This window comes from Sebastes umbrosus, chromosome 3 (genome assembly GCF_015220745.1).
Source record: "Sebastes umbrosus isolate fSebUmb1 chromosome 3, fSebUmb1.pri, whole genome shotgun sequence".
In the NCBI taxonomy this organism is placed as follows: domain Eukaryota; kingdom Metazoa; phylum Chordata; class Actinopteri; order Perciformes; family Sebastidae; genus Sebastes; species Sebastes umbrosus.
Genome location: NC_051271.1, coordinates 12,801,303 through 12,829,146, shown reverse-complemented (window position 1 = coordinate 12,829,146; position 27,844 = coordinate 12,801,303). Strand labels below are relative to the sequence as shown.

Genomic DNA, 27,844 nt, shown 5'->3' with positions numbered 1-27,844 from the left:
CCATTTAGTTTATTGACTATTTAGGGACTGTATGTAAATTATTCGAGTTTTATTTTTTTTCTCTTTTTGCTGTGGGAAGGGTAATCTAAATTAATTCATAATATTATATGAGACATATCGGCTACTTCCCCTGTGAGACATATTGACTTATATTATTTTATAACACGGTGTTGTTGAATACTCGATTCTGATTGGTCAATCACGGCGTTCTGCGGTCTGTTAATTCCTTTTCTGGCGCACCATTTTTGTTTTAGTAGCCGTGTAATACGCGGGATAATGTACAGCTAGCGGGTCATTGTTGTGAAAGAAACCCCTTCAGGGCGATGAGAGACCCCTCCGCTCCACGTTGGGTTGCGACATCGCCTTGTAGTATTTTGAGATATTGGGGGGAGGATTTAGCATTTTTTATTATAGTCAAGAGGAGGGTCCAAAGAAAATATTAATAACTCCTGGGAGGGTCTTTAAACCCCCTCCCTACTCCAATAATTTAACTACAGTAACTGTTGTCAGGATCTAATCTAAATACTCATTCACACACCGATGGCACAGCCTTAGGGAGCAATTTTTGGGGTTAAGTGTCTCGCCCAAGGACACTTCGAGGATCGAACCGCCGACCATTTAAAATTGATCTCTCATTTTGCACTTTTTTTTCTGAAATGATGCATACTTTCATCTGCTCAGACCTCAAATAAAACAATCTGAGAAGGAACAATCACTCTTTTGAACGGACCTAAGCCTGTGGTGAGGGGTTAAACATCGGGAACGGGGCATCCTGGTGGCACAGAGGTGAATAATCGATAATAATGAAAGCAAAAATGAGTTGCAGCCTTAATGCGCACACAGACACACAGAAGTTCGGTTTTATAATGCTGTTTATTCTCACAATTGATTACATTGATAAAGTGTACAAATCAGTGAGCAGCAAACGGAAGCCAACACATCCATCTGTGGGAAAGGTGTGTGTTTTCTTGTTGTTTATGTGTGTGAGCTTGACAGAGATGCTGGGAGTCTGCTGCTGTTACCACCATCTTCATCTTCCTCTTCACTCCTGTTAAACACATCAACAGCGGACTCCCAGCTCTCAGTGCACTGTACAAGGTGAAGATATATTCCTGTATCTGCCTTTTTTCTGCAAAGCGGAGCTTGTTGTAGCATTGTGAGTTAACCAGGGACTGAGACAATGACACCGAGTCAAGAGACTTTACTCGCCCCAACTAATAAAATCAGTATATACCTTTATAAAATAGAATAAATAAAATAAAAAATATTTCTGTTCAGTACATACAGTCGCTCTTTCAACCGTCCAAGGGCATGCAAGGCTTTTCACGACTTTCCTGGAGATCAAAAGAATGCATAGATAATTGCTCAGTTAAATTCAGTATCAACGTAATTGACAACCGTGAAATTTTCCAATCGCCTCTCCTCCTTTCATTATTTGCTCTCGTATTTTTCTTATCTACAACAACGTATATCAGTATTTTACACTTTGGCCATTTGGTGAGTTCTCAAAAAAAGGCATTTCATTACAAGAAAACAACAGGAAACTACATGAAAAGATAGCTTATAACAATGATTAATGCCAAATGTTACATTAAATTTATCTTATGTACACGCACATTTTGTCATCTCATTCACATTTCAACATCCTTTGTGACAAACGAAGGTGATGCGGTTGAATTTTTTCTCATCAGAATCTCAATTACACTCCTGGTTCCTGGCTCCGCAAGACGTGGAGACAACAAGACGCACCTACAGATGTGACAATGTGACCGTTCGCTAAGCGCCCCCCCACCCCGCCTTTGGATGCTGTTGCTACTTTCTCACATATATGCAGTTCACAATAAAAGGTGGCAGATTTACCACTCAAATAAAAGTAGTGGTTCTTTGATTTCACACAGTAAATAAAAGCAGCTTCTCATTTTAACCACCAACTGTCAAGTCTGGTGGCTGAAATGACAATAATCCCAAGCAGATTTCATCAGCTTGGTAGCTAGCAAATCAAGCTAATGATAGCTCCAGGAGTTGGTTGAAAATACCGTCTCTGGCTGACTTTATAATGTCTTCTTCTAGATCAGGGATCAGCAACCTGTACTAGCAAAAGAGCCATTTTTCGGGCCAAAAATAAAACTAATGTCTGGAGTAGGGCTGTGTAAGTAGAGCCCAGGACCATCTTACCGTGGGGAATTCTACACAAAGATATTAAGATATTAATAAAAAGACACAACCATCCAAACTATTCACAGAGTATTGGTCTTCCTACCGCCCCGTACACACTGCTTCAACATGTGGCTTGACAGGTTGCTATGCTTTGTTATGGTTCTTAAACTGTGATTAGACAGTCGTTGTCCGGTGGAGGGGTTTAGCAAACGGTCAATTGTAGAGGTTCAGTATTAATCTGCTGCTCCACATCCAAGAGATCTGCCAGAGGGGAAAATGTGTTCATGATTTTAGTTGCAATAAACTTCAAGACTTCATTAGTTATTACCACACATCCAAGCCTGTCAGATATGTGATAATAAGGAGCTAGCAGTGTCGAATTGAGATTTGTGTGAGAAAAAACTACAGAAAACAAACCAAAAAGCAAGTGATCTCGTGGCACCGAAGAAAACAGTAGGGAAGGAGGCGATGAAAAAACAGAGAAGGCGCATTCAAGTGTACAGAAAACCCTGGAGACAGATAGATAGCAGCCCAGGAAGGTCCTGTTAGTTTGAGTCAACATGTCTCTCTCTCTCGCCGAGGCTGGAGATGAAACCCGTCTCCTTCTCACAGGTCGGATCTCAGCTGCCGCCATACCCGGGTTCAAAAACACATTCCTACAGTCGTCTTCTTTGTACGATTCCTCCGGCCTTTCTTGTGTTGCCAACCCCAATGTATTAGTGGTGGGATTTAAAGGAATAATCTGTCAAATTTCCTCCAGCATGTATCGAAGAGCAGCGGCAGCATGCCGACGTTTCCTGGAGTCTGGAGCTGTTTACCAGAGAGCAGGGGAGCAGAGGAGGGGTAACACTCCCTGTGTCTCTTTCCTTCGTTATGGCTATCATCTGTCGTTTTCTGAGGGATAACGAAAGGATAAAAACAAGCAAACAGGAAGTATGTGAGGGATGTTTCGGGTGAAAAGTCACCGCTCGTTTAGACCCTCCAGACTGATTCTTGCGCAGCTGACGAGAAACAAAGACGTAAGAAGACGGGAAAAACAATGTGGCTTCGGATTTCTCACCCCTCCTGTAAGCAGCAGCAGTGTATTGATATCGTCTATTTTATATAAAAAGTTCATGCAGGATCAGTTGAACAGGTGTGTAGACTGACGGCCAAATCTCTTTAGTCTGTAGCAGCGTCCTTCTTTCATTCATTACATACTGATTCGGAAATCAGACGCGATGGCTTTCACGATTCCTTCTTTCCACTTCACGTTACGGTTTACAGAGGACGATGAGAGGGAGGGGCAGACGGGGAAAAGCCACTACAGACTAACAGGACAACCAGGTGAATGACATGGGGGGGGGGGGGGTGTGGCCAGGTGTGCAAGGTCATGCTGGCAGCACAGGCACAGACACAAATACAATTAGAGCATGGAGAGATCAGCAATGAGCTCGCTCATCACACGTCCTGTGCTGGAAGGAGCACTTCCTACTTCTTCAGTTTTTGCTCTCTTCTCCTCACTCCTTCTCTGTGCCGAGGGGGATGAGAGTTACTTCTATGTACACGATCACCTTTACGATCAGGTGTTTCACTGTGGTTGTTCCTTCTTGATTAGAGTCTTTGTTCATCTCAGTTATTTTGAGGAAACGGATTTGAATTTCAGCTCAAGAGCTGATGAACTCTTGAGGTGAAATTACAATTATTAGTCCAGAAAAGCGAAGGAATTGGGACAGCTCTGCTGTGTTTCCATGGTTACAGGGTTCTGTGGTGGTGACGTTTTTTTTTGGCAGCGATGTGGCAAGTTACCATGGTGATTGGGAGTTGTGGCAGGGAGTCGGTTGGCGGTTAACCGCGGTTACTGCGGCAACTCGGTGACGGGTCTCTTTTGTTTGAGAGTGTCGATGAGAGACAGGACGCCTCTCTTCACGCTGGTCGATACCCGACGGGACACAGAGTCACCGGGGGGTGACGAGCCGCAGGCCTTCTGGGAGGGGGGTCGAGCCACCAAACACTTCTGATACCGCAGCTGAAAGAGAGAGAGAAGAAGAAGAAAGAGAGAGACATATTGTAAATAATAGAGAGTTACAGCTGCTGAGTATACGACTGTGGAGGCGCCCGTGAGAGAGAGAGAGAGAGAAGAGGGAAAGCTGGACTGGTGCAGCTGTGATCAATAGTAATGACTGATGATTCTTGTCACCGTGAATCATTTTTAGTGTGTGCGTGTGTGTGTGTGAGTGTGAATGTGTGTGTGTGTGTCCATATATCCCAAGTTGTGATGTGTGATCAATAGCCCAGCCAGCAGTCGACTAATCTTGTGACTCACCCACAGCAGAGAGGGCAGAGGAAGATGAGTAATCTCCACTGATGGGCTGCATTATAGCAGAAACACCACAGAGGACGTTCCGGGTTGTGATTACGGACATTATAATGATAAAATAAAAGGTATTATGAGTTCATTAAAGTGGTTATTAATTCAATGCACATGTTTCCTCTTTAAAACTTTTCCTGTGAAGCAGTAAACAACGTGGAAAACAACTTTAAACAGAAAATCTATACTAGAAAACTTGCAAGGACGTCCTCTCTCAGAGACAACTGATGCTGAACACACACTTGAATGCATGTTTTACAGCAACAGTGATTTGACACAGGGCCCCATTACAACCTGAACAGAGCATATGGATTGGGCAGTAAAACAACCATCAAACTAAACTACAGGCGAGGACATTCACTCTCAGAGAGAGAGAGAGCGAGAGGCTCGAGACCAGCTGGTTTTAATAAGGTTATGCATATAGTGTAAGGTCATTTATGTGCCATCTTGTGTTTTATGCTTGTATGTTCTGAGGATTTTCTGTTAGCAAACAAATTGGAAATCAAGCAGTTCATAAGTTTAGGTGAAGAAAAAGTGTTGTTTCTACCATGAAAAGGTCTTCACAGAGTTAATGTAAAGGGGCCGGTTGCATTTGTGTTTAATTACACACACTCTATTTTCTACAATCTAACTACCAACTCCTGACTTCACTGTTGTAATTTGACGTTTGATGCATGTACGTGCTGTGGGAGAGATTCCTTTATTTCTTAACTAACTCTAGTCAGAGTTGGCTCAGTGTGTTCGAGTCGTGTTGTCAGCTCCGTGTGACTCACCATACAAGCTGCCTGTACGGCCTCCGACACGTTCCCAGCGTTGGGCTCACACCAGAAGACGTGACAGTCAAAACGATGGCCGCCAGCGTCCATGACGAAGGCGAACGTGTGCACGTTGCGCCCGACGCCCATGAAAGACAGGAATCGAACACGACACTCCACCAGCACTTCCTCTTCGTCCTGCTCAGAAACATACCGGTATTCTTTTTTTAGGATTTAACTGTCCTTCTTAAACAGGGAAGGAAAGACGTCATAAAAACACATTATTGAAGGAATTTACAATCCCATATTTTTTTTCTTCACTTGTGGGATCATATAGTTTCACATGTTCATAGAGAGGAGCAGCCCAGTAAAACTGTAGCCCTCTCATAAACAGGTCCACTGGAGCAGCTGGGCTTTAAGTGCCTTGATGTTACAGCTGAGATCTATAACTTATTTAAATGAAATAAAGGACATTTTATGTCATCTAAATGGTCGAACACTGTTAAGACTTTAACATGCAGATTTAATGTGAGTGGTAGTCGCTCTTTGTCTTTGTCTCATTTCTCTGGGTGGTCACCTGCTACCTTTCCGGTTGACAATGCCAGTAAAGTCTGTTCAATCAGGAGCATGAGTGACGCTTGTGAGCGTTTTCCACCACTTTTGTCGCTTCACACATTGGAATCTACAGTAAAGTGCGAGTAGCGGATAAACTTTAAACTATGGTGACTGCTGAGGGAAATAAAGAGCAGACTCGACAAAATGTTCTGTACCAGACATAATAAAGAAAGTCTGTATCTGAGGAGAGTAAAGCTAAATGGAGGAAGACACTAATCGCTCAAAGATGACCAAAACTCACTAGCATATATTGCGTAAATTTTGTTGGGATAATACTGATGTTAGTCTGTAATAAAGTCAGAATCTGCACTACAGGCCTTTTATCAGTCAAATCTATCTTGATCATTGTATTGAAAGGTAAAGGAAGGTTGTCTACACAGAGGGGGTAAGACAACCTCACCAACCAGCCATTGGATGCTCCGTCATCATTGTTGTCAATTACATCCCACTGCCATAAAGTGCAGGAATGTTTAGCATCATTAGCTTTCAGAAAATGGTGGTTGTTTTCCCATGAAGCCAAACCTCTCCCACTTTTTGTCTTGTATATGGAGTTTGTTTTATCATATCTTATTGTCCCATGAGACAACTAGAAAGAACAGAGTGAAGAAAAACAGGGAAAGTTGGGGGTAGTTAAAGCAGATGTGTGCCTCACCTCGTCTTTGCTGATGGTGACAGTAGCATCTGCCACATTGAGGGCTACCGGAGTCCAGTCCTCTCTGTTGGACGAGCCAATTAGACTGTCTATAGCTCCGTTCAGTATGTCCATGCCTGGAGCAGAGCATGTTAAACAAAAACAAATATAAACATTAAAATCATACCATCACAAGTTCATCAACACCAACCGTGTGCTTTGCATCTCGTTAAAGTTTGCATCAGTATTGTGTGTCAGACTAACCTATTGGTCTGGCAACAGGCAGCATCCCGAGGTAGAGCACCTGAAACTTCTGAACCAGCTCTGTCTTTGGTGTGGGGAACTCTGCTGGGGAGAAGCCACACACACATTTAATACTGTAGGTGCTCGAAAGAATAAATACTCAACTACATGTAAACAACCAACAATGCACATTTATAAATATCGGGACACTGACCACCTTCTTGATGGCTTTATATTTCTACCTAAATGTCACTGTGAAAGATTTTAACAAGGCTCTAAAGTGAAGAGCTGCTACGATTAATCGATTAGTTGTCAACTATTAAATGAATCGCCAACGAATATGATAATCGATTAATCAGTTTGAGTGTTTTCTTTAAAAAAAAAGGTCAAAATTCTCTGATTTTAGCTTCTTAAATGTGATTATTTTCTGGTTTCTTTACTCCTCTATGACAGTAAACTGAATATCTTTGAGTTGTGGACAAAACAAGACATTTGAGGACGTCATCTTGGGCTTTGGGAAACACTGATCGACATTTTTTTTTACCATTTTCTGACATTTTATAGACCAAACAACTAATCGATTAATCGAGAAAATAATCAACAGATTAATCAACAATAAAAAAAATCATTAGTTACAGCCCTATTTGAGTGAACAATGTGATGAATGTGATGTCAAGTCATTCTGGTCCTTGAGTTTGTTTAGTTTACCCAAGTTTAACAGATGCTGACAGCAGCATAATTTACTCTTTTACCTACTGTTGTAGGGCAGCGCTCCATGCACTACAAAGGAAGTATACGTTATATTCTTTAATTCTGCTTTTTGAAAAATGACTTCAAGATGAATCCCTTTCATACCTTTTCGTTAATTATCAGCCGTGACAGCATGTGGCTGGTATTGTTTTCACCTTGTGAGCGGTTTTGAGTACTTTGTGTTTATAGTGTCTGTCTGTCTGTGGACAGATTTTGTCAACGTGTGAGTTGTAACTCAGCTCTATCTTAACATTTACAAACATCGTCTATGTTTTTAGAATTTCACCATGACATAACTGATTAAAGGCTTTTTAACTTTTTGCCAGAAGAGTGCCTTGGACCTTTCTTCTATTTGGAACTTTACAGATGTGTAGTTGAGATCAAAATGAAGGCTGAGCTCAAAGATGTGTGTGGTCTGAGCAAGGGCACCAGAAGTAGGAGGTGAGGAAGTGGGGAAGGGGCCACTGCCCCCTACTGTCACAGTGGACTATAAAAGACATATTCTCACCAGCTGCACATCCTGGTTCTCACGTTTGAAAAGCAAGTTTATTCTAAGTTTAGTTTAAAGCAGAGACAGACACCGCAGCCGTTTGATTTGACAAGCTGTCAGCAGCAGGCTGGACTGTTGCTGCGTCTTGTCCAATCATGAGTGTATATAAATGAGTGCAGCACAGCCGATCTTTTTTTCTCTCTGACAGAGTGACAGAGAGCCGACGGGAGAGAAAACAGCTAGTGATGACAGAAAAGACTCGCTGTTCTCATGTTTATGACTGAATGAGAGAACCAGTCTTAGACCAAAATATGCAGCAAGTCCTTTTTTCTTAAAAAGAAACAGCTATTTGTGTAAATATATACAGGTATATGTATGTATATGTTTTAGCCTACTTGTCTCTTCAACACTGCTCTCCTGCATTGTACTCCTGCAAGTACAAGAAATCTTGTCTCGCTGCCACCAGCATCTCTCGGCTGGCTACTTTTCCCATCTGTCGTCCTATTAAAAATGTGAGGAGCTCCCTCCATATCTTCTCTGTTAATTTGAAATAACACTGGCACATTATGCTGGTGTTCTGGACCATTAACACCTAGATCTGTAAACTGCAAACAGCTGTTAAAAAGGTACCCTGTGGCAGTTTTGACCACTAGTAGAGGCGCTAAGAAGCAATTGGCCTCACGCAAAAACCACTCGTACAAACAGATTTGCTCTTAAGTGGCTTGTACGAGAGATTTAGGAGAACTTGCCGCATTTGCTAATTTGTTGACCTGTTGTAGAAGTCATGTGCAGTTAGTCTGCAGTTATCCAAACCTAAGTTTTTCACCAATTTTGAGTTTGAAAATCCTATATAAATTAAACTTCATAATTATGTTGGCATTATCCTGTTTGACTGATAAGTTCTAAATGTATAGTCGATATCTAATATAACAATATCATCATGAATTCAAATCGGCCATTGATGCTAATGTATGACACTACAATATCAACATGGACATCTCAAACTGCAAAACGACCTAAATTATGCACTAATTGAAGGTTAATATGTCTCTGTATTTACAGTAATAAGGTCAACAGGAAGTTCAACCAGGCGCGTCACGGCTGACTTACTTCTTTTGAATGCATTAGCGTTTTAGGCCGTTGGAAGAGTGTGTGTCTTTAGACAGCGTGCTGATATATTGGCAGAGACAGATGAATGGGGCAGGACGCGTAGCCTTATATGGTATCATTGGGGCGTTAATTATGCTAATTTGCTAACACACAGATGGCATTCACCATGTTTACGCAGGCCATGAACACACTTATCTGAATTTAGGAGCGTTTGCTGAATCTGACGTGACAAACCCGCGGGACGAAAAAAAGTAGGAGAAAGTTAAGACAAGAATCCGAAAATGTTCTTGAATGTAGTCCCAATGTTTTTACAAGCGGATACCCGTTTTGTTTCACACTATTTTACTGGCCAACAGTTGGCAGCGATAACGCACAAAGAAAAGTAGCGATGAACCGAAGCCAAGAAACAAAAAGACTGTAAGCGAGTACATATGGATGTAAACAATGCAGGATTTAAAAAAGTAAAATAAATAAATAATGAGGAAGGAAAAGCATTCAACACATTTGTCTGGCTCCAAGGACACTCAGTGGGTTTTGGTGAGTAACACCAAATGAAAACCTAACTTTGTTTACAAAAAAACTCCCCAGGGCACCTATAAGGCCCAAACTTACTCACAGGGATGGTTGTGGATCTTTTGAAATACACTGAATGGTTTGAATTATTTATGAATCAAGCTGCCTTGCTGCCTATGTTCCTAACTTGTCTTGACTTTGGAGCACTACCAGAGGACATTGTGGTGACACAGCAATGTATTTGAGACTTTCTGCTCTGACAAATGGCCAGTTTAAATGCATGCAGTGTGCCAAAGTAGTGATGACTGCCATGCGTCTATTGATGCATGTCGCTTGTCGCACTCACGATCTCACACACACACACACACAAACGCGCGCTGAGGGAGGTACAGTATGTGTGAAGCCTACCTTGTAAAGGGAGATCTAGTCCTGCCTGCATCCTGTCCTGGAGAGAGCCTGCCATCGCTTTGGCATGCTTTCGCTCTGTCATTATCTGGAGGAGAGTGAGGAGCAAAAGCAGATACAGAAATATGAGGAAATGGCGTGTAAAAACAGAACAGAATCGGTACACCGTGGCAGAGACACAGGGGAGGAGGAGGGTGAAGAGACAGAGAAAAATGTGTGAAAGAGAAAGAGGATGAGGGAGGAAAAAAAGATGAAAGAGTCAACACGAAAAAGCTCACGAAAACCTCGAGCAGTTTCACCCCTGATACTGTCATGCTGTCTATTCATTTCACCTGGGGAGCCACACACACACACACACACACACACACACACACACACACACACACAAACACACACACTAACCAGGTCACACTCGTCTTTCCAAAGCACGGTAAAAGCTTTTCCTGCAGTGCAACTCACAGGGAGAAACAAAAGTACAAACGCAGAACCAGACCGACAAAAACAGCCAGAATCATTCTCGCACACACACGCCTGGAAATACGCCACAAATAAATTAAACATGTCCTTAATAAGAGTTTGTCACAGCAAATCTGCATCTCAGCAACCCCTGCTGTGCCCAACTCTACGCCTCTCCTTATTTCTCCTTTTTTGTGTGAAAATTCAGTATTAAACAGACTCTATAATATATGTTCAAATGTGGGAGAGTTAGTATCAGCATGAAGGATGGGAAGAAGGACAAATGGCTCTTTCTCCACCCTTTTCCTCTATAACAAATGACATTTCAGGGACACGTTTTGTTCAAGTCAATGGTCACAATAAGGTGTCTGTGGGTTATAAAAACCCTTTTTTTAATGCTAAATAGAATTGAATTCAACACCAAATTATGAGCCTACATAAACAAAGAAAGAATTTAAAGATCTTCTCCAACATCAGATTTCTAAAGCTATAAATGTGTTTTATTGGGGAAAAAAAGGAAAGTCCATTAATTCCAAGCGAGTTCAGTGAATAAAGCCAGACACAATAAAAGACATGGTTTGAATACTGTTCTTTCTAACACTGTTTGCATTCATCTGTATTCATCTAAGAGTGGTCATGCAGTGGAGAGGAAGCTCTCTGATAACTGTGTTTAGGGAGAATTTTAGATGAGTTTAATCTAGTTTTAGTCCACTTTGAGGACTGCAGATAACTCTGTGCAAAGATTAAAATATGAGCCTCGATTGTAGAATAGTAAATATGATAAAACAATACAAGAACTCTTGAGGCTGCGTATTCTTTCTCAGGTAACTCAACTACTGGTGCTTGAGTAAATGTTATGAAATATTACAGGTGCCAGTGGTGGAAAGTAACTAAGTACTGTACAATTTTGAGGTACTTGTACTTTATTTCCATTTTATGCTACTTCATACTTACACTCCACTACACCTCAGAGGGAAATATTGCACTTTTTACTTCACTACATTTATTTGACAGCTGTAGTGACTTTGATTTTACAAACAAAACATATGATCGACTTATTAAATATGATGTATTGTTATATATTAAAGGCCCACATCCCTGGGAGATCTCCTGAAGTCCCCCTCAAAAATATTTTTTTATCTTGTAGCACGATTATAACTTATTATCTTGATATACTTAAGATAAAAATATATATATATATAATCTTTTGGGACCTTGAAGTTTCCATAATTAAACACTCTGATAGGCGTAATTTTGCATATTGAGGACTTTTTCTTTTGCTGGTAATACTCAAACTTTTACTCAAGTAGAATTTTGAACGCAGGACTTTTACTTGTAACAGAGTATTTCTGCAGTGTGGTATTATTAGTCTTACTTAAGTAAAGGATCTGAGTACTTCTTCCACCACTGATGGGTGCCACTTTCTTATTTTTCTGGCGTGTTTCAGTTCAGTTTGTTTGTAAAAATGAATTGTGATAATGACCATCAACGTCCCTGTTGAGTGGAAACAGTCTTTAGACAAGTTGGACCTTCATCTGAGTCTAAATGCCAAATCCAGCCCCCTCCTTCAGCCTGAACCGCTTACCCGGGAGCAGATCTCATGCAGGCTGGTGGCGATGGCTTTGGCTGGCGTGTCACAACGGAACACATGACATTTCAGGATCCTGGTGTTTTTATCCCGCGCCACATATGCAAAATCCCTGGGAGAGAGGAAAAACACAGGGTCAATAAAGACACACAGAAGGAGACAAAACACCAGGGGGATGAAGATGAGCAAAGGGACTAGTTTCAGTACTACTCAGAGACTAGAAGAATTATACAGTGTGTGTGTGTGTGTGTGTGTGTGTGTGTGTGTGCGTGTGTGTGTGTGTGTGTGTGTGTGTGTGTGTGTGTGTGTGTGTGTGTGTGTGTGTGTGTGTGTGTGTGTGTGTGTGTGTGTGTGTGTGCGTGTCCAGTTTTGAGACTGACAGCTCTTGGAGACAGATGAGAGATGAACTGACCTTTATCAGTCTGATGAATACAACAGGACACACACACACACACATACATGCAGGTCGATGGACCCTAGAGATCAATAGAGCAGCGGGATGCAAGAGGGAGTTGAATGAGTGACAGCAGGGAAGAACTTTCCCCTGGGCCCAGTGGAGCCGAAAACTATTAAAGTCCGCTGAATAGAGGGAATGAAAAGAAGAAGGAGAAGGAGACGGAGTGGGAGAGGAATGAAGATGTAGTTGCAACAGATTAAACCGGTACAGGACACACACACACACATGTATTGAGTTACGTCATTCAGAAACGCACATAAAACCAATCTAAATAACTTCCTTCAGACTGTGTCCTTCAATAAGGCATGCAATAGGAAACACGGGCCGGAGGGTTAACAAGATTTCTGAGCCCTGCACCTCAGGGGAAAGTCTCCTGAAAAGACTCCCACTTGAGTGTGTTTGCGTGTGTGTGCACACTTAAAAAAGTATGCTTGTAATGCTTGTAGACAGACAAGGACAGAGGAGGTCACCTTTCACTTCCTACACCTGTGAGCGTGCGTGTACAACGCTACGGTACATCACTTTGAAGACGAGAAAAAACGAGACGCGGAGGAAATTAAACAATAAGGAATGACGGAGATGATGGAGAGATAACTGTAGGAGGGATGAAAGGAAGGAATGTGTTTACCTCTCTCTGTGTCCGAGGAAGCAAGGGAGGAAAGGAAGCCAGTTATTAGCAATAAAAGATAGCAGCCCCCTACTGGGGGACGAGGCACTCATACACACACCAACACTATGAGTCACATATTCTGTCATCTTCTTTCTTCTAACAGAACTATTTCCCCAAAAAACAGCTGCAGAAAATGAAGAGGTGTAGCACAGGTCAAAGCAGCGATGAAGGTAATTTTTATGCATACTTAATATTTTACCAACAGTTGACAGAATTTGAATAAGATCTGAAGGAATAAAGAGGACTAGCAGGACAGAGAGATGTTCTGGATGGGCGCAATTAGCTTTAATTGGCTGTGGATGGTTTGTGTTTCCTAAAAGAAATAAAAGGAAATAGACTGGGAGCTTCTAAAAGCCACATAAAAAAAAAGAAGTTAGTGAGAGGGGGAGTGAGTAAGGGTGAGGAATATAACGAGAGAAAAGTGAAAAACCGGGAGAGGAAATTGGAAGTGAACTGCAACAATGTACACGATAAAGATAAAAAGCGTAAAGACGAGGGCAGAATAAAACACCCAGATGAAGAGAGAAGATAAAAGTCAGAGGGAAAGAGAGGGAGAGAGAGAGAGAGAGAGAGAGAGAGAGAAAGAGAGAGAGAGGGGGGGAAAAGGTGGTGATATCTCATTTAGAATATAATCTCATCATCATGCCGACGCCCCTGAAAATGTCAAGGTTGCTGTGTGAATCTGTATGGCGATAATGAGTTTCATGGCACATGGGGAGAGGGGGAAGCACCGTGGTACCGCTCCTTTACTGACACAACCACTTTCACAAGGGTATACTGTAAGAGTGAGTGTGACAGAGAGGGAGAGCGATAGAGTGGAACTCTTTACTCTAACCAGGCTTCAAATGCCATCGTATCTCATATCTTTAAACCAAACAGTCCAACAACCCATACATAAATAAAAACTAAATATAAAAGGAGCAAAGATGTGCAGAAAATTACTGCAAACTGCTATTCTTTAAGGGCTGCACGATGTAAGGAAAATATGAGATATTTGATAACATTGTTGAATATCGCGATAACGATATTACTTGCGATAAATAAACAGATATTAAAGTGTACTCAGTTCCGCCTCTTTCAGTATAATGTTAAAAAACAACAAATTATTGAACAAATTTAACACAAAAGGCACCAATAAAAAATGATAATTACATTTTAAAGTGCAGTTTTCTACTGATACTCTCTTTCCACTAACTCAAAAAATCCTTGAGTGCAATATATTGCAGTCTTTCCCAATGTATTTATCGCGCAAGTTGACATCGCGATGACGATAAAAAAACGATATATTGTGCAGCCCTACTATTTTTGTATTCCTACATCTCAAGTATCTGAAATATAAACTGTGGAGTGAATTTTGGAAGCACATTTCCTACAATGATTGAAATTGTTTCAGTCATGAACTGCTGTAAATTTCATTGTTTAATTGTTAAATACTGTTTTGAAACACCCGATTCAGATGATCTCCTTTATCACACAGTCTATTTGTAATAAGCCACTCTCATTTAACTGCACACAAGCAACTACCACATGCACGCTCACCCACCTCTGATTTTTACAACTGATTTCCTGTAAAATTGCAACATGCACACCTCACACTGGCTGTAAAAATCGATCCCACCAACTACCTGCTCAGCCACATCCCCGACAGACTGAGGCCTGATCATTCAGCTTCTCTTTCTTTTTATGCTACTTTATAATAAAACAAAACAGCCGAAGTTAAGTAATTAAGTAAAAAAAGGTATATAAACATACTCACAGCTGTTTGTTTTCCTGTTTTTAGCAGGTAGTCCTGCGTACGGGAGCGTCTGTAGACACTCACACCATCTATTCCTGGTGATACTGCAGGCGTGCACACACTCCTCAACCTGTCCGCTCCACACCCAGTGAGCACTAACCATACGTCCCCCTCTGGCAGCTTCATCCCCCTGTCTCCCTCTCTCTCCCTGCCAAAACCCCCCTCTCCTCCCACTCACCCTCCCCTCCCTCCAACCACCTCCTCCTCCTCCTCCTCCTCCTCCTCCATTCTCTGCTGCAGCTGAGGTATTCCCACTGCTCCGATTCTCCTGCTATATGTAGATGTGGATGGTAGAAATAAACTCGGAAAACACACGTTCCTTTTATCTGACAGGGTGATCTTATATACAGTAACATACACTGCTGCATGTGTGTGTGTGTGTGTGTGTGTGTGTGTGTGAATGAGAGAAGAGAGAGATCCCCGAAGCAACAGAAATCTGCAGTTCTGCATATGCCAAGAGCTTTTAGCCTCTTTCCCTGAGTGCACTCCCGCTTATACGGTGTGTGTTTGTGTTTGTGTGTGTGCATACATGTGCAGGCTCATGCCAGCTCCAATTATACAGCAGCTACCGACCTCTCCAGTCCACATCACTTGGCCGTGCCTGATAACCTACATTTGGTTTCTTCTCGTGCGTTCAGCAGCAGCGCAGAGCGCCCTTTACTGGTCGCCCAGCAGCAGCACCACCACACTGTGTTAGTGAATTTGTCTTTGAGCTAAGCGGAGGTGAAAGCGAGCGAGGGACGGATGAGTCAGGTGGGGATTTGTGGTGAAACGGAATAAAAGGCCATTCTCCCTCTCATCCTCTCCTTTGTACTGATGAATTAATCTTTCATTAGCATCCCTTCATCATCAATCATTAAGTCCTCTCTTCTGCCTGTCACCACGCCGCCCGTGCGCTGCCCTCAGTTGCCACCCTGACCTTTTTTACTGAGCGTGTGTGATGTACCGTTGACTTCATTTGAATTAGTGACTAATCTATCAATTGAAGTACTTGAAAACTTAAACTTAAGCAACAAAAGCCTCAATGAGTCATGACCCAGATGACTGGTTAATAATAACACTCAGGATACTTACACTACAGAAATGTTAAAGATGATTTAGACTGTGACATCTTACACACTCGTGATTAATCATGACGACAAGCAGAAGGGGATTAATCAATATCTAAAGAAAAAAAGAAAAAAAGTGGTTGCCACGGTGACTAACCTGCCATTGTCCCGGCCAACGCCCCAGACCCGGATACTTGCGATTGGCTGAGAGTGAAGCACACTGCGGTCCATGGGGTCGACCAGGTTCAACATATTGTTCTCCAGCACCAGGTACATGTCCTTCCCCTGAACAAACACACACACACACACATTCTTCAGAGCTCATCACAAAAAAAATGCAATCCTTATTTCCTGCAGCTCAAGGTATTTCAAAAAAAGTAGTAATTTAAAGGTCAGGTGCTTTCTTTTACTTGACTAAAAAAGTATATTTGCCTCTGTGGTGTGGAATGTGTGCGTGTTCGTGTCTCTAAATAAATGATCAGACCTTAAAAAGAGGGGGACGGGAGATGAAAGGTTATTGAAAGAAGGATGAAGCTCTCTCTCTCTCTCTCTCTCTGTTCTGTCGCTTCACATTAAACACAACCACCGTAGAGAGAGGGAAAGACTTCGTAACATTGCTCCCCTTTCCTCTCTTCATTCTCCCTTCATCTTTTGACACACATTTCAGGAGACTGTTGCCCTGGCTAACTTCTGCGCTCTTTAGGTCGCTCACCCTTTGCCTTTTAAGTCATCTTCCTGGCTTTCTACAAGCACTCCTCCTCTTCTAGAAACTTGTCACAGTTTATTTTACAGCCAAAACAATACACAACGCGACTACAAATATAGTAGTCAAAAATATGGTAGTAGACAGACATTATTGCACATGAAATATGAAATGTTTGCTATTGTGCAGGAACAAACAAACATAAACAAACATACTGTGTGACTACACTCTTTTCCTCACCTCTCCCCAGATGCCCACGGTGTCTCGGATGTCATTCTTGCAGTAGGACAGCTGTCGGATACAGTTGTTAACGGCGACACTGCTCTTCCCAGGAGCCAAGTCCTCCTCAGCCATTTCCACCCATCCCAGAGAGCGCACTGCAAAACACTGAGAGACACACCGAGACATGATTAGGTCACGATAACTACTTTTGTTGGACGATATACTGTCCCAGAAATAATTGTGAGAATATTATTGTCATTTTAAGCCCATTTTATGCCACTGATATAATGATAATATAATAGCATAATAATGCAAGTACACCCTTTCAAAGAGCAATGAACTTTTAATTCTTAAGAATATTCAGACATTGGAACTGGAATGTGAAAAAAAATATTAATATATTAAAATATTCTAAATTAAAAAACAGAATAAAATAAAATCACACAACCAAAACAATAATTAAAATAGACGCTCAGACTCTGGTAACAAAAATGTGCAATGTCTGCACAATGCCCAAGTCTTATAATGGTAAGGAAAACCCTGGAGTTTATTCTGGCATCATGTTGGCTAAAATGTTGGTGACATTCTTATGTAAACAAACACATGTAAACACAAAGGGCAATATAGAGGTCAACAAAAATGATCAAGATCATGCCCGTATATCGTACGATAAGTCGATAACGTAATTATCGTGACAGGCCTATAGCCATGATACTTATACAGTACATGTTACATATACTGTATAGTACCTACAGACATATCATGACTTTTTCATACTGACCAGCAGGTTTTTGCTCTAGGCTTAAATAAGGCTTAACGGTAATTTTTGCCGGACTTTAACACCATCAACTGGCAGGATCCTGAGGGTAAAGCCAAGCAATTTGAACTCCACAAATACAAAAACATAGATAAACAGACGAGGACATCAAAGCATGTTGGCAGACAAGAAGAGACTGAGAGAGTAGAGAGACCCATCCATCTGCCCTCATCAAGTATTCATTTGATTTCAGCAGTCCATTCAGAAAGTACTTTGCAGACGACAGAAACCCGTGATGAAAGAGGTCAAAGAGGGAGAGACAGACAGCAGATAAGGTGAGTCACTATCACTCTAACCAATGGTATCATGGTTTGTTGTGGGAACATGTACATGTGTGGATCAAATGCTCTTATCAAATAGATGCACATGTACATGCATGAAGTATGTTTGTCTTGTGTGAGTAATAGTAGGACATCTACAGTACCTACTGTTCTTTTTGAACACACAGACTTTCAGCAGGACATACAGTAACATCGTGTCATCAGTGTGGGGATGTTTATACTGCTGATTTGAAGCTGAGTGGGGCAGATGACTGTGTCTCATTTAAGGCTGAAACTAAACCGTTATTTTATTTTATTTCTCGATTAATCTGTTGATTATTTTCTTGATTTATTGATTAGTCGTTTGGTCTTTAAAGTGTCAGAAAATGGTGAAAAATGTTGATCAGTGTTTCCAAAAGCCCAAGATGATGTCCTCAAATGTGATGTTTTGTCCACAACTCAAAGATATTCAGTTTATTGAAGAAAATATTCACATTTAAGAAGCTGGAATCAGAATATCTTGACTTTTTTTCCCCTAAAAAAAATTCACTCAAACCGATTAATCGAATTTATCAAAATAGTTGCCGTCTCATTCACTCACTCACACAGGCAATGTACAAGGATTCATACACATATGCAAACATGGACACACACACAGCCAACACACAGTTTTCTGTTAATTTGTTTTGTGTGAAACTTTTTATGCTGCCATCTTGGCCAGGACTCCCTTGCAAAAGAGATTTTGAATCTCAAGATATATCCTGGATATAATATCCTGGTAAAATACAGGCTAGATAAAAATAAAAGTCCCAGAATGCCTCCCTCTGCTTTGCAGGAAGTCTGATGAAAGTTGTGTCACAGATCCAGACCAGCAGGTGGTAGCAGCTACATGACGCCAACCAATTTATAAGGAGTGGTAGGTTGTTATACTAATATGTTTATGTACTGTTTGTGTACTGCTAGGGCTGGGCAATATGACAATATATACTGTCGAAATGATATAAAAATGTCTATTGTATATATTTTTCTATATTGTTTCTATTGCGATATAGGCTGGACTTATATTTATTTATTTTCACTTTCACTTAAAACTATCAAGTACTTAATTCACACAGGAGTAAACAAAGATAGGCTTTATGACTATTTATTTATTGAATTACCAGAAAACATGCTGTATCCTGATATATATCATTATCGAGATAGGAAATACGTATTGTATATCAGGATAGAGGTTTTTGGACATATCGCCCGGCCCTATGTACTGCAGTTAACTAGTCGGTTTTCTAGACTTTGATAGATAAAAGTTGTTTTTGAGTGAGATCTTGTTTGTTTTTAACTCCTTTAAGAGGTAGAAAAGGGCCCATTCCAATCTTGATACTGCAGTGTTGGCTATTTGCTGGAAGTGTGTGTGTGTCAGGGTGCGCTACAGACCAGATGCCCTGACTGTAGGTCTGTGTTTGTGTCTGGCATTCATCACAATGTCACTGTTGCTAAGGATTGTGAATTTCTGCCAGACCAACACACAGAAGGAAACAGACACTCGACAGCCAAATCAGCAGCACGTCATCGGGCTGAATGTTGGCTTTAAACTCTAATCTGTAATGCTTTTGATCTATTCAGCCACACACACACACACACACACACACACACACACACACACACACACACACACACACACACACACACACACCGTGGGATGTATTCTAGCCTTCCTGCAATCTGCTGCAGTTTGTGACAATAACTCTGTAGCAGATCAGATAAATAATTAATCAATTTTTCTGTTTAATTAGTTGGATTCTTAATTAATTTATACATTGCACTGACATTTTCTGGTATCAGCTGAATGGGCATGGCATTCTACTGACTAATATGTTTTATTGAGCCCAACTCCTTGATTAAAAACTGCAAATGTCTCATTTGAATCTCAGCTGTGAATGTTAAAGAGGCCTTGGTAATTGATGCACCAATGTGCAGCATTGATCTGTAATTCTCGATTTCACCACCTGGAGGCAGTATTGTTTAGATATCTTCACTCAGATGAGAAAAGAGCCGCCACCATGATCAACATAAACACCACAACCAGCGGTAAACAAACAGGCTCAGGACATAAACAGACTGAAAACATACAAACAGAATCATTTCAAGGTAGGAAGCCATGTGTGCTGGGAATGTTGATTATATTCTACAGTGTTTAACACTAGGATTAGATAACTCATAAATATAAGTAACTTTAGAATCTGAAAAAGATGACATTACACAGGTGGAGGTATTCTGCCAGCCACACTAACATATTTATAGTTTTTTAAAGTTAACATAAAGACAACACAAAGAAATCACAATGCAAAAGGCTACTTGTTTGACACAAAAAAATCTATAATTAACCTTTATCTAGCATTTAGAACTTTAAAAAAGGTACTGTGAGGGTTTCTGGGCAATATTTGTCATGGTTTTGTGTTGTTAATTGATTTTCTATAATAAATATATACATATATTTTCATAAAGCAAGCATATTTGCCCACTCCCATGTTGATAAGAGTATTAAACACTTGACAAATCTCCCTTTAAAGTACATTTTGAACAGATAAAAAAATGTGTGAATAATTTGTGAATAATCACGATTAACTACGGACACACGAATACATTACAATAGCTGCAGAACAATGTGAATTACGACTTAATCTGTATTTAGATTATGAAGATAGACATGCATCATGCAGGATTTGCACTGATATCAAGTTAAGGCAGAGGCTCCTCACCTTTGTTTCTGAGTCACCGTTGACACCGTTGCACTGCTCGTCTTCCACTGTTGGACGGTTCCTAAAAAATGTTAAAAAATGTAGGATGTAGTTACACGATTAGCAGCAGTGAGCTATTATTACCATTGCTACCATTAGCTGCTTTACCAATAAGGTTCCTGCCCTGCTTGTGAAGGCTACAGGCAGTCATTACACTAATAGAGAACATGGAGCCATTTCCTGAGTAGAAGGACTAACATCCTGCTTTGTCTGACCTCATTTAACACTGATTAAATACAAGATTAGAGAAACTAACTAGACAAAACTAGTCGAGAGATGTAGTAAGACAAAGAAAGGAAATGTTTGATTTTTGTATCTGCTTGTGTGTGTGTGTCTCTGTACAGGTATTTCACCTTAGCTTGAGTGATGCGTAGCGAAGCGTAGCGCCTTCAAAGTCCTTCAGACTGGGGTCAGGGTTCATCGTGGCTGCCTGCAGGTCCTGGTGCAAAGAGGTGACATTATAAGAGAGTGCAAAATAAAACCCATCTTTGGCCAAAAGCCCCATTCACACATGTAACCTGTAACATTGTCTGCTAGAATTGTCTCCTATATGAAGAAAAACTCAGTCAAGTGTGATCCCACAGGACATAACACCTCCAGACAGATACGAGCCTCGTCGTTGTTTTATTTTTAAGTACTTTATAGTTGCGAGGTAATGTAGTTGAAAATGATCCAGATGTTTTCTGAAAACCTTTCATGAATGCAAGAGAATGTCAGAATATTCTAATAACAGACCTCGTGTTCACCTATCGTTTGCCTTTTAGGTTTCATTTTCTGACTGCATAGCTTGTGAATGCAGTTCTGTGCTTTTGGTCCTACTAGAGCTGTGGCAGAAATCTTACTAGGGCGGCACGATTTTTTTGAAAAAATATCTAAGTGTAATTATTTTGACTGATATTGCAATGGAGATATGATTAGTGATATTAGAGGGAATGATCATTTTACATCATTATTCTAATTTTCATTGAAAAATATATTAAATTAATTGATTCTTTAGGGGATCTGTACCAATTAAAGATGTTTTCTTAAGTCTGTAGAATATGATGTGCAGGCCAGGACATTTCTGCAGCACAATATTTGATTCAAAATGGTATTTTGACACACATTTCACTTTTAACAAATATTGCGATCTCCTCCTCATCCTATGATTTGAAAATTGCAGTAGGCCATATTGCGATTTCGATAAAATTTCAATCACTTGTCCAGCCATAAGTTTTACCAACACACTGCCTGAGCAACAAAAAATCACATTGGCTCCTGTTCTAACCCCGATATGTATTACGCAACTGCCATAACATTTCACGGGTTACAGGTCATGTGAGAGAGGGGCTAAAAAGACACAAAGCTAGCAGTAAATATTTCAACCCCACACAGTATATGCCAGCATGCATCCAAGTGCTGGATGGAGAAATGGCGTTGGTGTGTTATGTGTAATGGGGCATGCTGCATCAAGGAAAGAAAGTTAACATGTAGCATGTACACAAACTTTTCAGATCTGTGCCAGCAGGAAGGAAAGATGACAATATTTTAGCCACATAAGTAAAGAAAGAAACAACCTGTTGAGTGTGTTGTTGCAGCTAAATAACAGAGATGTTGTGCATATCAAAATGCTGTGGTTGGTGCAGTTACATTTATGTTGAAGCATCAGCCACACATGCTTTTGCCCAGGCGGTGAATTTCTAGCACATAATGCATAAATGCACACTCTCAAAGAGTGGGTGAGGACAGAGCAAGAACAAGACTCATTGACGTTGAGTGCATTATACTTGCCTTCCACACTTCACTATCAATCTTTCCGCCAAATTCACTCCACACCTGTTTCTATGTACAGTGTTAAAACACACAGGTACACACATTGTGGTGGGGCAAAGATTGGGGGTCAAAGGTAGAGGAGGGGAGCGAGGGAAGAAAGACAGAAGAAGGCTGTTAGCTAACTAGCTCACTCCACACAGAGTTCCTGTTGCAATAAGGAGCAGCTCGGCAAAACATTTCTTAAAAGCTGTCAATCCAAATCTTTTCTCAAATGTTTCTTGCTCCTATTGAACATTCACCTGGCTAATGAGAATCTATTGATTCTTGATTAGTAGAATATGAACAATACAGACACACAGTACAGTCATTTGGACAGTAACACCTTTTCTGGATGATGGCTCTGAAATGGATCTGACGTTCAACTTTAATTTTGACGACAAAAGTCCAATCCAGTTACGTGCCAAGTCAGCAAAAAGATGAGAAAAATATAAGAGCACCATTATAACCAAAATAGAAAGCTACTAAAAAAGAAGTACCAGTTAAGACAAAATATCAATAAAAAAGTCAATAATAAAAAATACTAAAGTATGTCAATTTTAAGTTTTAAAGATAAACATGTAAGTAGACTTTGGGTGCTTTCACACCTGTTTGGTTCGTTTAAAATTAACTCAGGTCTGTTTTCCCCGTTAGTAACGGTTCATTTGGGCTGGTGTGAAAGCTGTCAATTGAATCCCGGTGTGAACCAAACGACCGAACTGAGACCGCCTGACTCTGGTGCAGTTCGTTTGTGGTGTGAAAGCAAACGAACAAACCGCAGGATTTTATGAGAGCAGATATGTGACTTTAGCATGATTTCAAAAGCTAAAACTACTAATAAACACATCTGCTGATCGTGAAATCTGTTCAGGAAGCGATCTCTATTTAAGGCCATATATATAAGCACGTCAGTGCGTGGATTTTCCCTGATTAATAGGTCAGAGGCTGTTAAACCTGCTGTGCTTGTAGCCGACTCTGTGTGCTTTGTCAGTGTGTGACCGTGATCCCACTATTCGCCGATCAAGCGCGTGTGTGCGCTCCCTGACATTTGGACTATGCATTCGCACCAGTCATCTAGGGGTGTTAAAGTGCTTCATAAACTTCTGTCAGTCAACGGAATTTGATCACCCCATGTGGGTCCTAATGATTCAGGATGACCATCGCCAAAACTGTCCGATCAACGAGTTATCTGTCAGTCTGTATAACTTCATGTTCACGCCTCTGGTTCGTTTGTAAAAAAAAATCAGTGCGAACAGGAACCGGACCAGAACGAAAATTATTTTTTCCCCTTGGTCCAGACCAAATGAACCAAACTACAGTCAGGTATGAAAGCACCCTTAGTGTGATGTTATTAATGTATTGCACTTTAGCCTCAGTGTTTGTTATGTTGCACAATGCACACAGAATTATTGCACAAAAACTGTCTTTGTCCATGAATACACACAATCTGTAGTGAGGACAGAGACCAAACCAAATGAAAACATGTCACTGTCCAAACACTTGCTGGCTGCACTGTGTGCGACACAAGTAGATATACAGTATACTATACAGTAATTTACACAAACATACATATGCTGTAAGTATCATTTCTTTCTATCTGTGCAACACACACATTTACACACAGAGAGAAAGATATCAAGCGCAACTCAATTGGGCTTCGGAGCTTAAAGAGAACCAGAAGACTGGCTGGTAATAGAGCAGAAGGGAACAGAACGTGAGAGAGTTTTTAAGTATCCTACCTTGTCCTCATCTTCGAGATGCTGAGAGCGACACTCCGGATCAGGCATCCCCTGTAGAGATGTGGAACGAGGCTGAGGAGAGGAAGAGAGGGTGTATTAAAAAAATGACTAGATTTCCATAGTGAGAATCCAGAAGACATCCTTAGTCTGTCTGCCATTTTGGCTCTTGTGTGACCGGCTAACAGTCGCGTAGTCTTCAGGTCGGTCACTCCAGATAAATGTGCCACAATGAGATTCTGGCACATCTATCTGTCAACATCAGTCCATTCTCACTGGATCAATATTTTATCTACACCATGCTCCTCTCTATCAATCTCTTTTCCTCTCTCCGTATCCGCCATCATTCTGCATGATTGACTGATTGATTGACTCAGTGTTCCTGTATTCTGCTGCTCGACTGCAGTATTGACGGTCCCCTTTTCTCTGTCTCACTGTCCTTGTTGCATATTTCTGCCAGTCCTCCTCTAATCTCAGTCAGGACTACAGAAACACAGATATACAATCAGACAAATACATTGTTCTGTCTAAAATGACCACATGGAGGCTTCTTACAAAATGTACAGAATACCACAGGAGGTACAATGAAACAGAAAAACAACTTTGCGTTGGTTACTTACAAAGTAGCAGCTGTTGACAAATCCACATGTGGTGACGGTGGGCTCGTGAGTGGGAAGTGGCTCCACTGAGCTGTCAGAGGTGGTGCTGCCCGAACGAGTTGACGCCCTGAAGAAAACCTCCGCCTGGCACGCCTACGTGCGTGCATACACACACACACACACACACACACACACACACACACACACACACACACACACACACACACACACACACACACACACACACACACACACACACACACACACACACACATCAGATTCAGGAAGGTAGGATCTATTGTAGGACTATTGTATTAGGGTGCTTTCACAAGCCATAGTCCATTTGGTGAGTATGAATCAGAGATAAATTGATACTTTTGGTTCATTTTCTATTCAGTCTGGTTCGGTTTCACAGTGCAAAATTAAAGCGGACCAAATAAAAGAAATAAGTTGCTGAGGGGCGTGTACGAAAGCACGAATTTATCTTTTTCATCTCGAGAGCTGCCACTAGTAGGCAAGGAATCCTGGACTTTGATATACTAGTGTGCAAGTTTTTTCATTTTGACTCGGCACTGATCTACTGTGCGTACTAATTCCTTCTCCCCCAGTTTATCTAGAATGACTTTATAAACGTCTCTGTTTTTGTGGACTTTATTTCGCATATTCATTATGTTCTCTTCGGCCCAGATGTCAAGCAAAAATTGGACTTCTGCAGAAGGTTTGATTAAAAGGGACTAAATGTTGGCTTGTGAAAGCGCCCTTAGACTGCATTAGTTTTAGCTAGGTGAACACGTGTTCATAGCACTCTCATATTCATTTTCTGCTCTGTGCAATTTTGTTGATTTACTCTCATCGGAAGCTTCAAATAAACATTTTCATTTTTACAAGCAAGGCATTTCCAGTTGTAATAATGCTGATCATAATGATGAACCGTTCCAAAAATACAATTTAGACTAATAATGAGGATTTTAATTTTCAACTAAATTGCACTCCAGTCTTGAGACAAAATTAGTTAATCATATTTGCCTATTTTACGGCATAGGTAAGTTTGACGTAAGTATTTTTGTGTTAATTAAAATCTGTGACTTCATTATTTTCCCATTGTTCCTCATCCCCCCTATACACTGTGGACAGATCGTCTTCAGACTATACAACTACAGTTTGACCCTGACCACTGCCAGAAAAACCAACAAACTGTTTGTCATCACTTAATACATCTTGGGTGCTCACAGTTAAACAGAACAATTGCAGATGAGACGACAAAAAAAAAAAAGGCAAAATGTATGTGTCTCTCACCTCGTGGTCGGGAGTGGGTGAGGGGCTGAGTGAGCCCAGGGAGTGTTTACGTGGTGTGGAGGCTGTGTGGTCGCCCAATGCCTGGGTCTCGGTCTGTCCAGGCGGTGCGGGGCGGGTGGCAGGTCTCTCCCACTGGGTGGTGCCTGTAGGAATGTGCCAGTAGTAGATACCGGCCATGTCTGTGATCTTCTTCCATCCTGGAGGCAAGTCAGGGTCTGTCTGGAATGACTGCTCACTCCAGATATCTGGTGAAAAAACACACACACATTTGGATGGTTTATTGATATCAATGGGGAAAAGTGCAAATTCATTTAACTGACAGACCTCTTATATACTTAACTTATGTATAAACACACCTCTGTGACTGCACACAAACATATAATATAGATTTTTCTTCCATATGATCAAATTGGCCTCTGTTAAATGGAAGTTAACCCTCTCACACTCTCATACAGAACGATATCAACAGCTGACTGGGATTACCAGCATCTGCTGCAGCTGTCACTTAACACGCCGTGTCTTTCCTCAGACAACAACTGGGTAAAACCTGTTAAGCGCTGTCGTTGTATTTCAAGTTAGATAGAGGTCAAAGAGACTTCTCTAACACTAACACTGAAATCGAAACAGTGGAGACGGAAAGTATTTCAGGAGGCATCAAAACCAGAAAAATTAGCGGCCGCATCATTTGTACCATTTCTTTTTCAAGATCAATATGTAAAAGGTCTGCAGTGGTACATTTTTTCTTCCAATAATTCAGCCGCCGCCCTGAATTTGACTCCAAGTCTTCTTTTTCTGTACATTACAAAGTGCATACAGTATTGCCAGTGATGGCAATGAAAGCATTCACATTGCAAACTGAATTTAAACTGTATGACTCACTTTGACAAAGTGAAACTAAACTTCTAGCAGAGTGGGTGATGAAATGTTCAGTTGTTTATTTTTCATATTTACTTACTATATACATGTGGAATTAACACAATTTATACAAAAAACATTACACAACTCCATCTACAACTAGATGAAGGGGAAGGACAATGAATAATAATCTTAAAATCAAATTAATAAATACCTGCACAAACTATTAGGTCTGGCCTAAAAGGCACGCAGCACTTATTGTAATTCAAAAACCAGAAAACCACTAAGGCTTGATTAATTTAGACGTACTGGCTCATTACGTATGGATTCACATAAAATTTATGTATGTATTCCCTTTCCTAACAGAATACAACAGCAGCATATAGAGCAGATGGCTGTTACCATAATTTATTTGACAGTGATTGAATGTAGGGGAAAGACAGCATTTACCTTGAAAACACACACACACAGATTACTTATATCCTAGTTTCTTCCCTCACTCTTTCACTACATGGCATCTCATCTGAAACACGCACGCACACACACACACACACACACACACACAGAGACACAGAATATATATAGCATCTTTGTGTGCGTGAAGTTGATGTAGTGGCAGAGGTAGTAAAGATGATACGAAACTGCATGAGGTGGTGTAGCAACTCATAAAGGTGATATAAGCTCCGAGGGACTGGTCAGCTGGTGCTGTGTGTGTGTGTGTGTGTGTGTGTGTGTGTGT

At 40.9% G+C, this 27,844-nt stretch overlaps 1 protein-coding gene across 14 annotated transcripts in view; it reads right to left on the bottom strand.

The window, feature by feature from the left end:
- Positions 1-854: 854 nt before the first annotated feature.
- Positions 855-27,844, bottom strand: part of apbb2b (amyloid beta (A4) precursor protein-binding, family B, member 2b) — a 56,608-nt gene continuing 29,618 nt past the window's right edge. For 4 of the 14 annotated variants that reach the window (XM_037763496.1, XM_037763495.1, XM_037763498.1 and 1 more), the window contains exons 5-19: positions 26,251-26,495; positions 24,976-25,107; positions 24,359-24,430; positions 22,602-22,652; positions 21,185-21,270; positions 20,793-20,853; positions 16,978-17,124; positions 16,192-16,319; positions 13,149-13,154; positions 12,061-12,175; positions 10,023-10,107; positions 6,773-6,856; positions 6,530-6,657; positions 5,281-5,460; positions 855-4,165 (exon numbers count right to left, since the gene is read on the bottom strand). In XM_037763496.1, coding sequence (XP_037619424.1) covers positions 3,995-4,165; positions 5,281-5,460; positions 6,530-6,657; positions 6,773-6,856; positions 10,023-10,107; positions 12,061-12,175; positions 13,149-13,154; positions 16,192-16,319; positions 16,978-17,124; positions 20,793-20,853; positions 21,185-21,270; positions 22,602-22,652; positions 24,359-24,430; positions 24,976-25,107; positions 26,251-26,495 — 1,691 coding nt within the window. In that variant the 3' untranslated portion in view covers positions 855-3,994. The remainder of the gene's footprint in view (positions 4,166-5,280; positions 5,461-6,529; positions 6,658-6,772; positions 6,857-10,022; positions 10,108-12,060; positions 12,176-13,148; positions 13,155-16,191; positions 16,320-16,977; positions 17,125-20,792; positions 20,854-21,184; positions 21,271-22,601; positions 22,653-24,358; positions 24,431-24,975; positions 25,108-26,250; positions 26,496-27,844) is intronic. The other 10 variants (XM_037763502.1, XM_037763507.1, XM_037763504.1 and 7 more) reach the window with 8 other exon arrangements.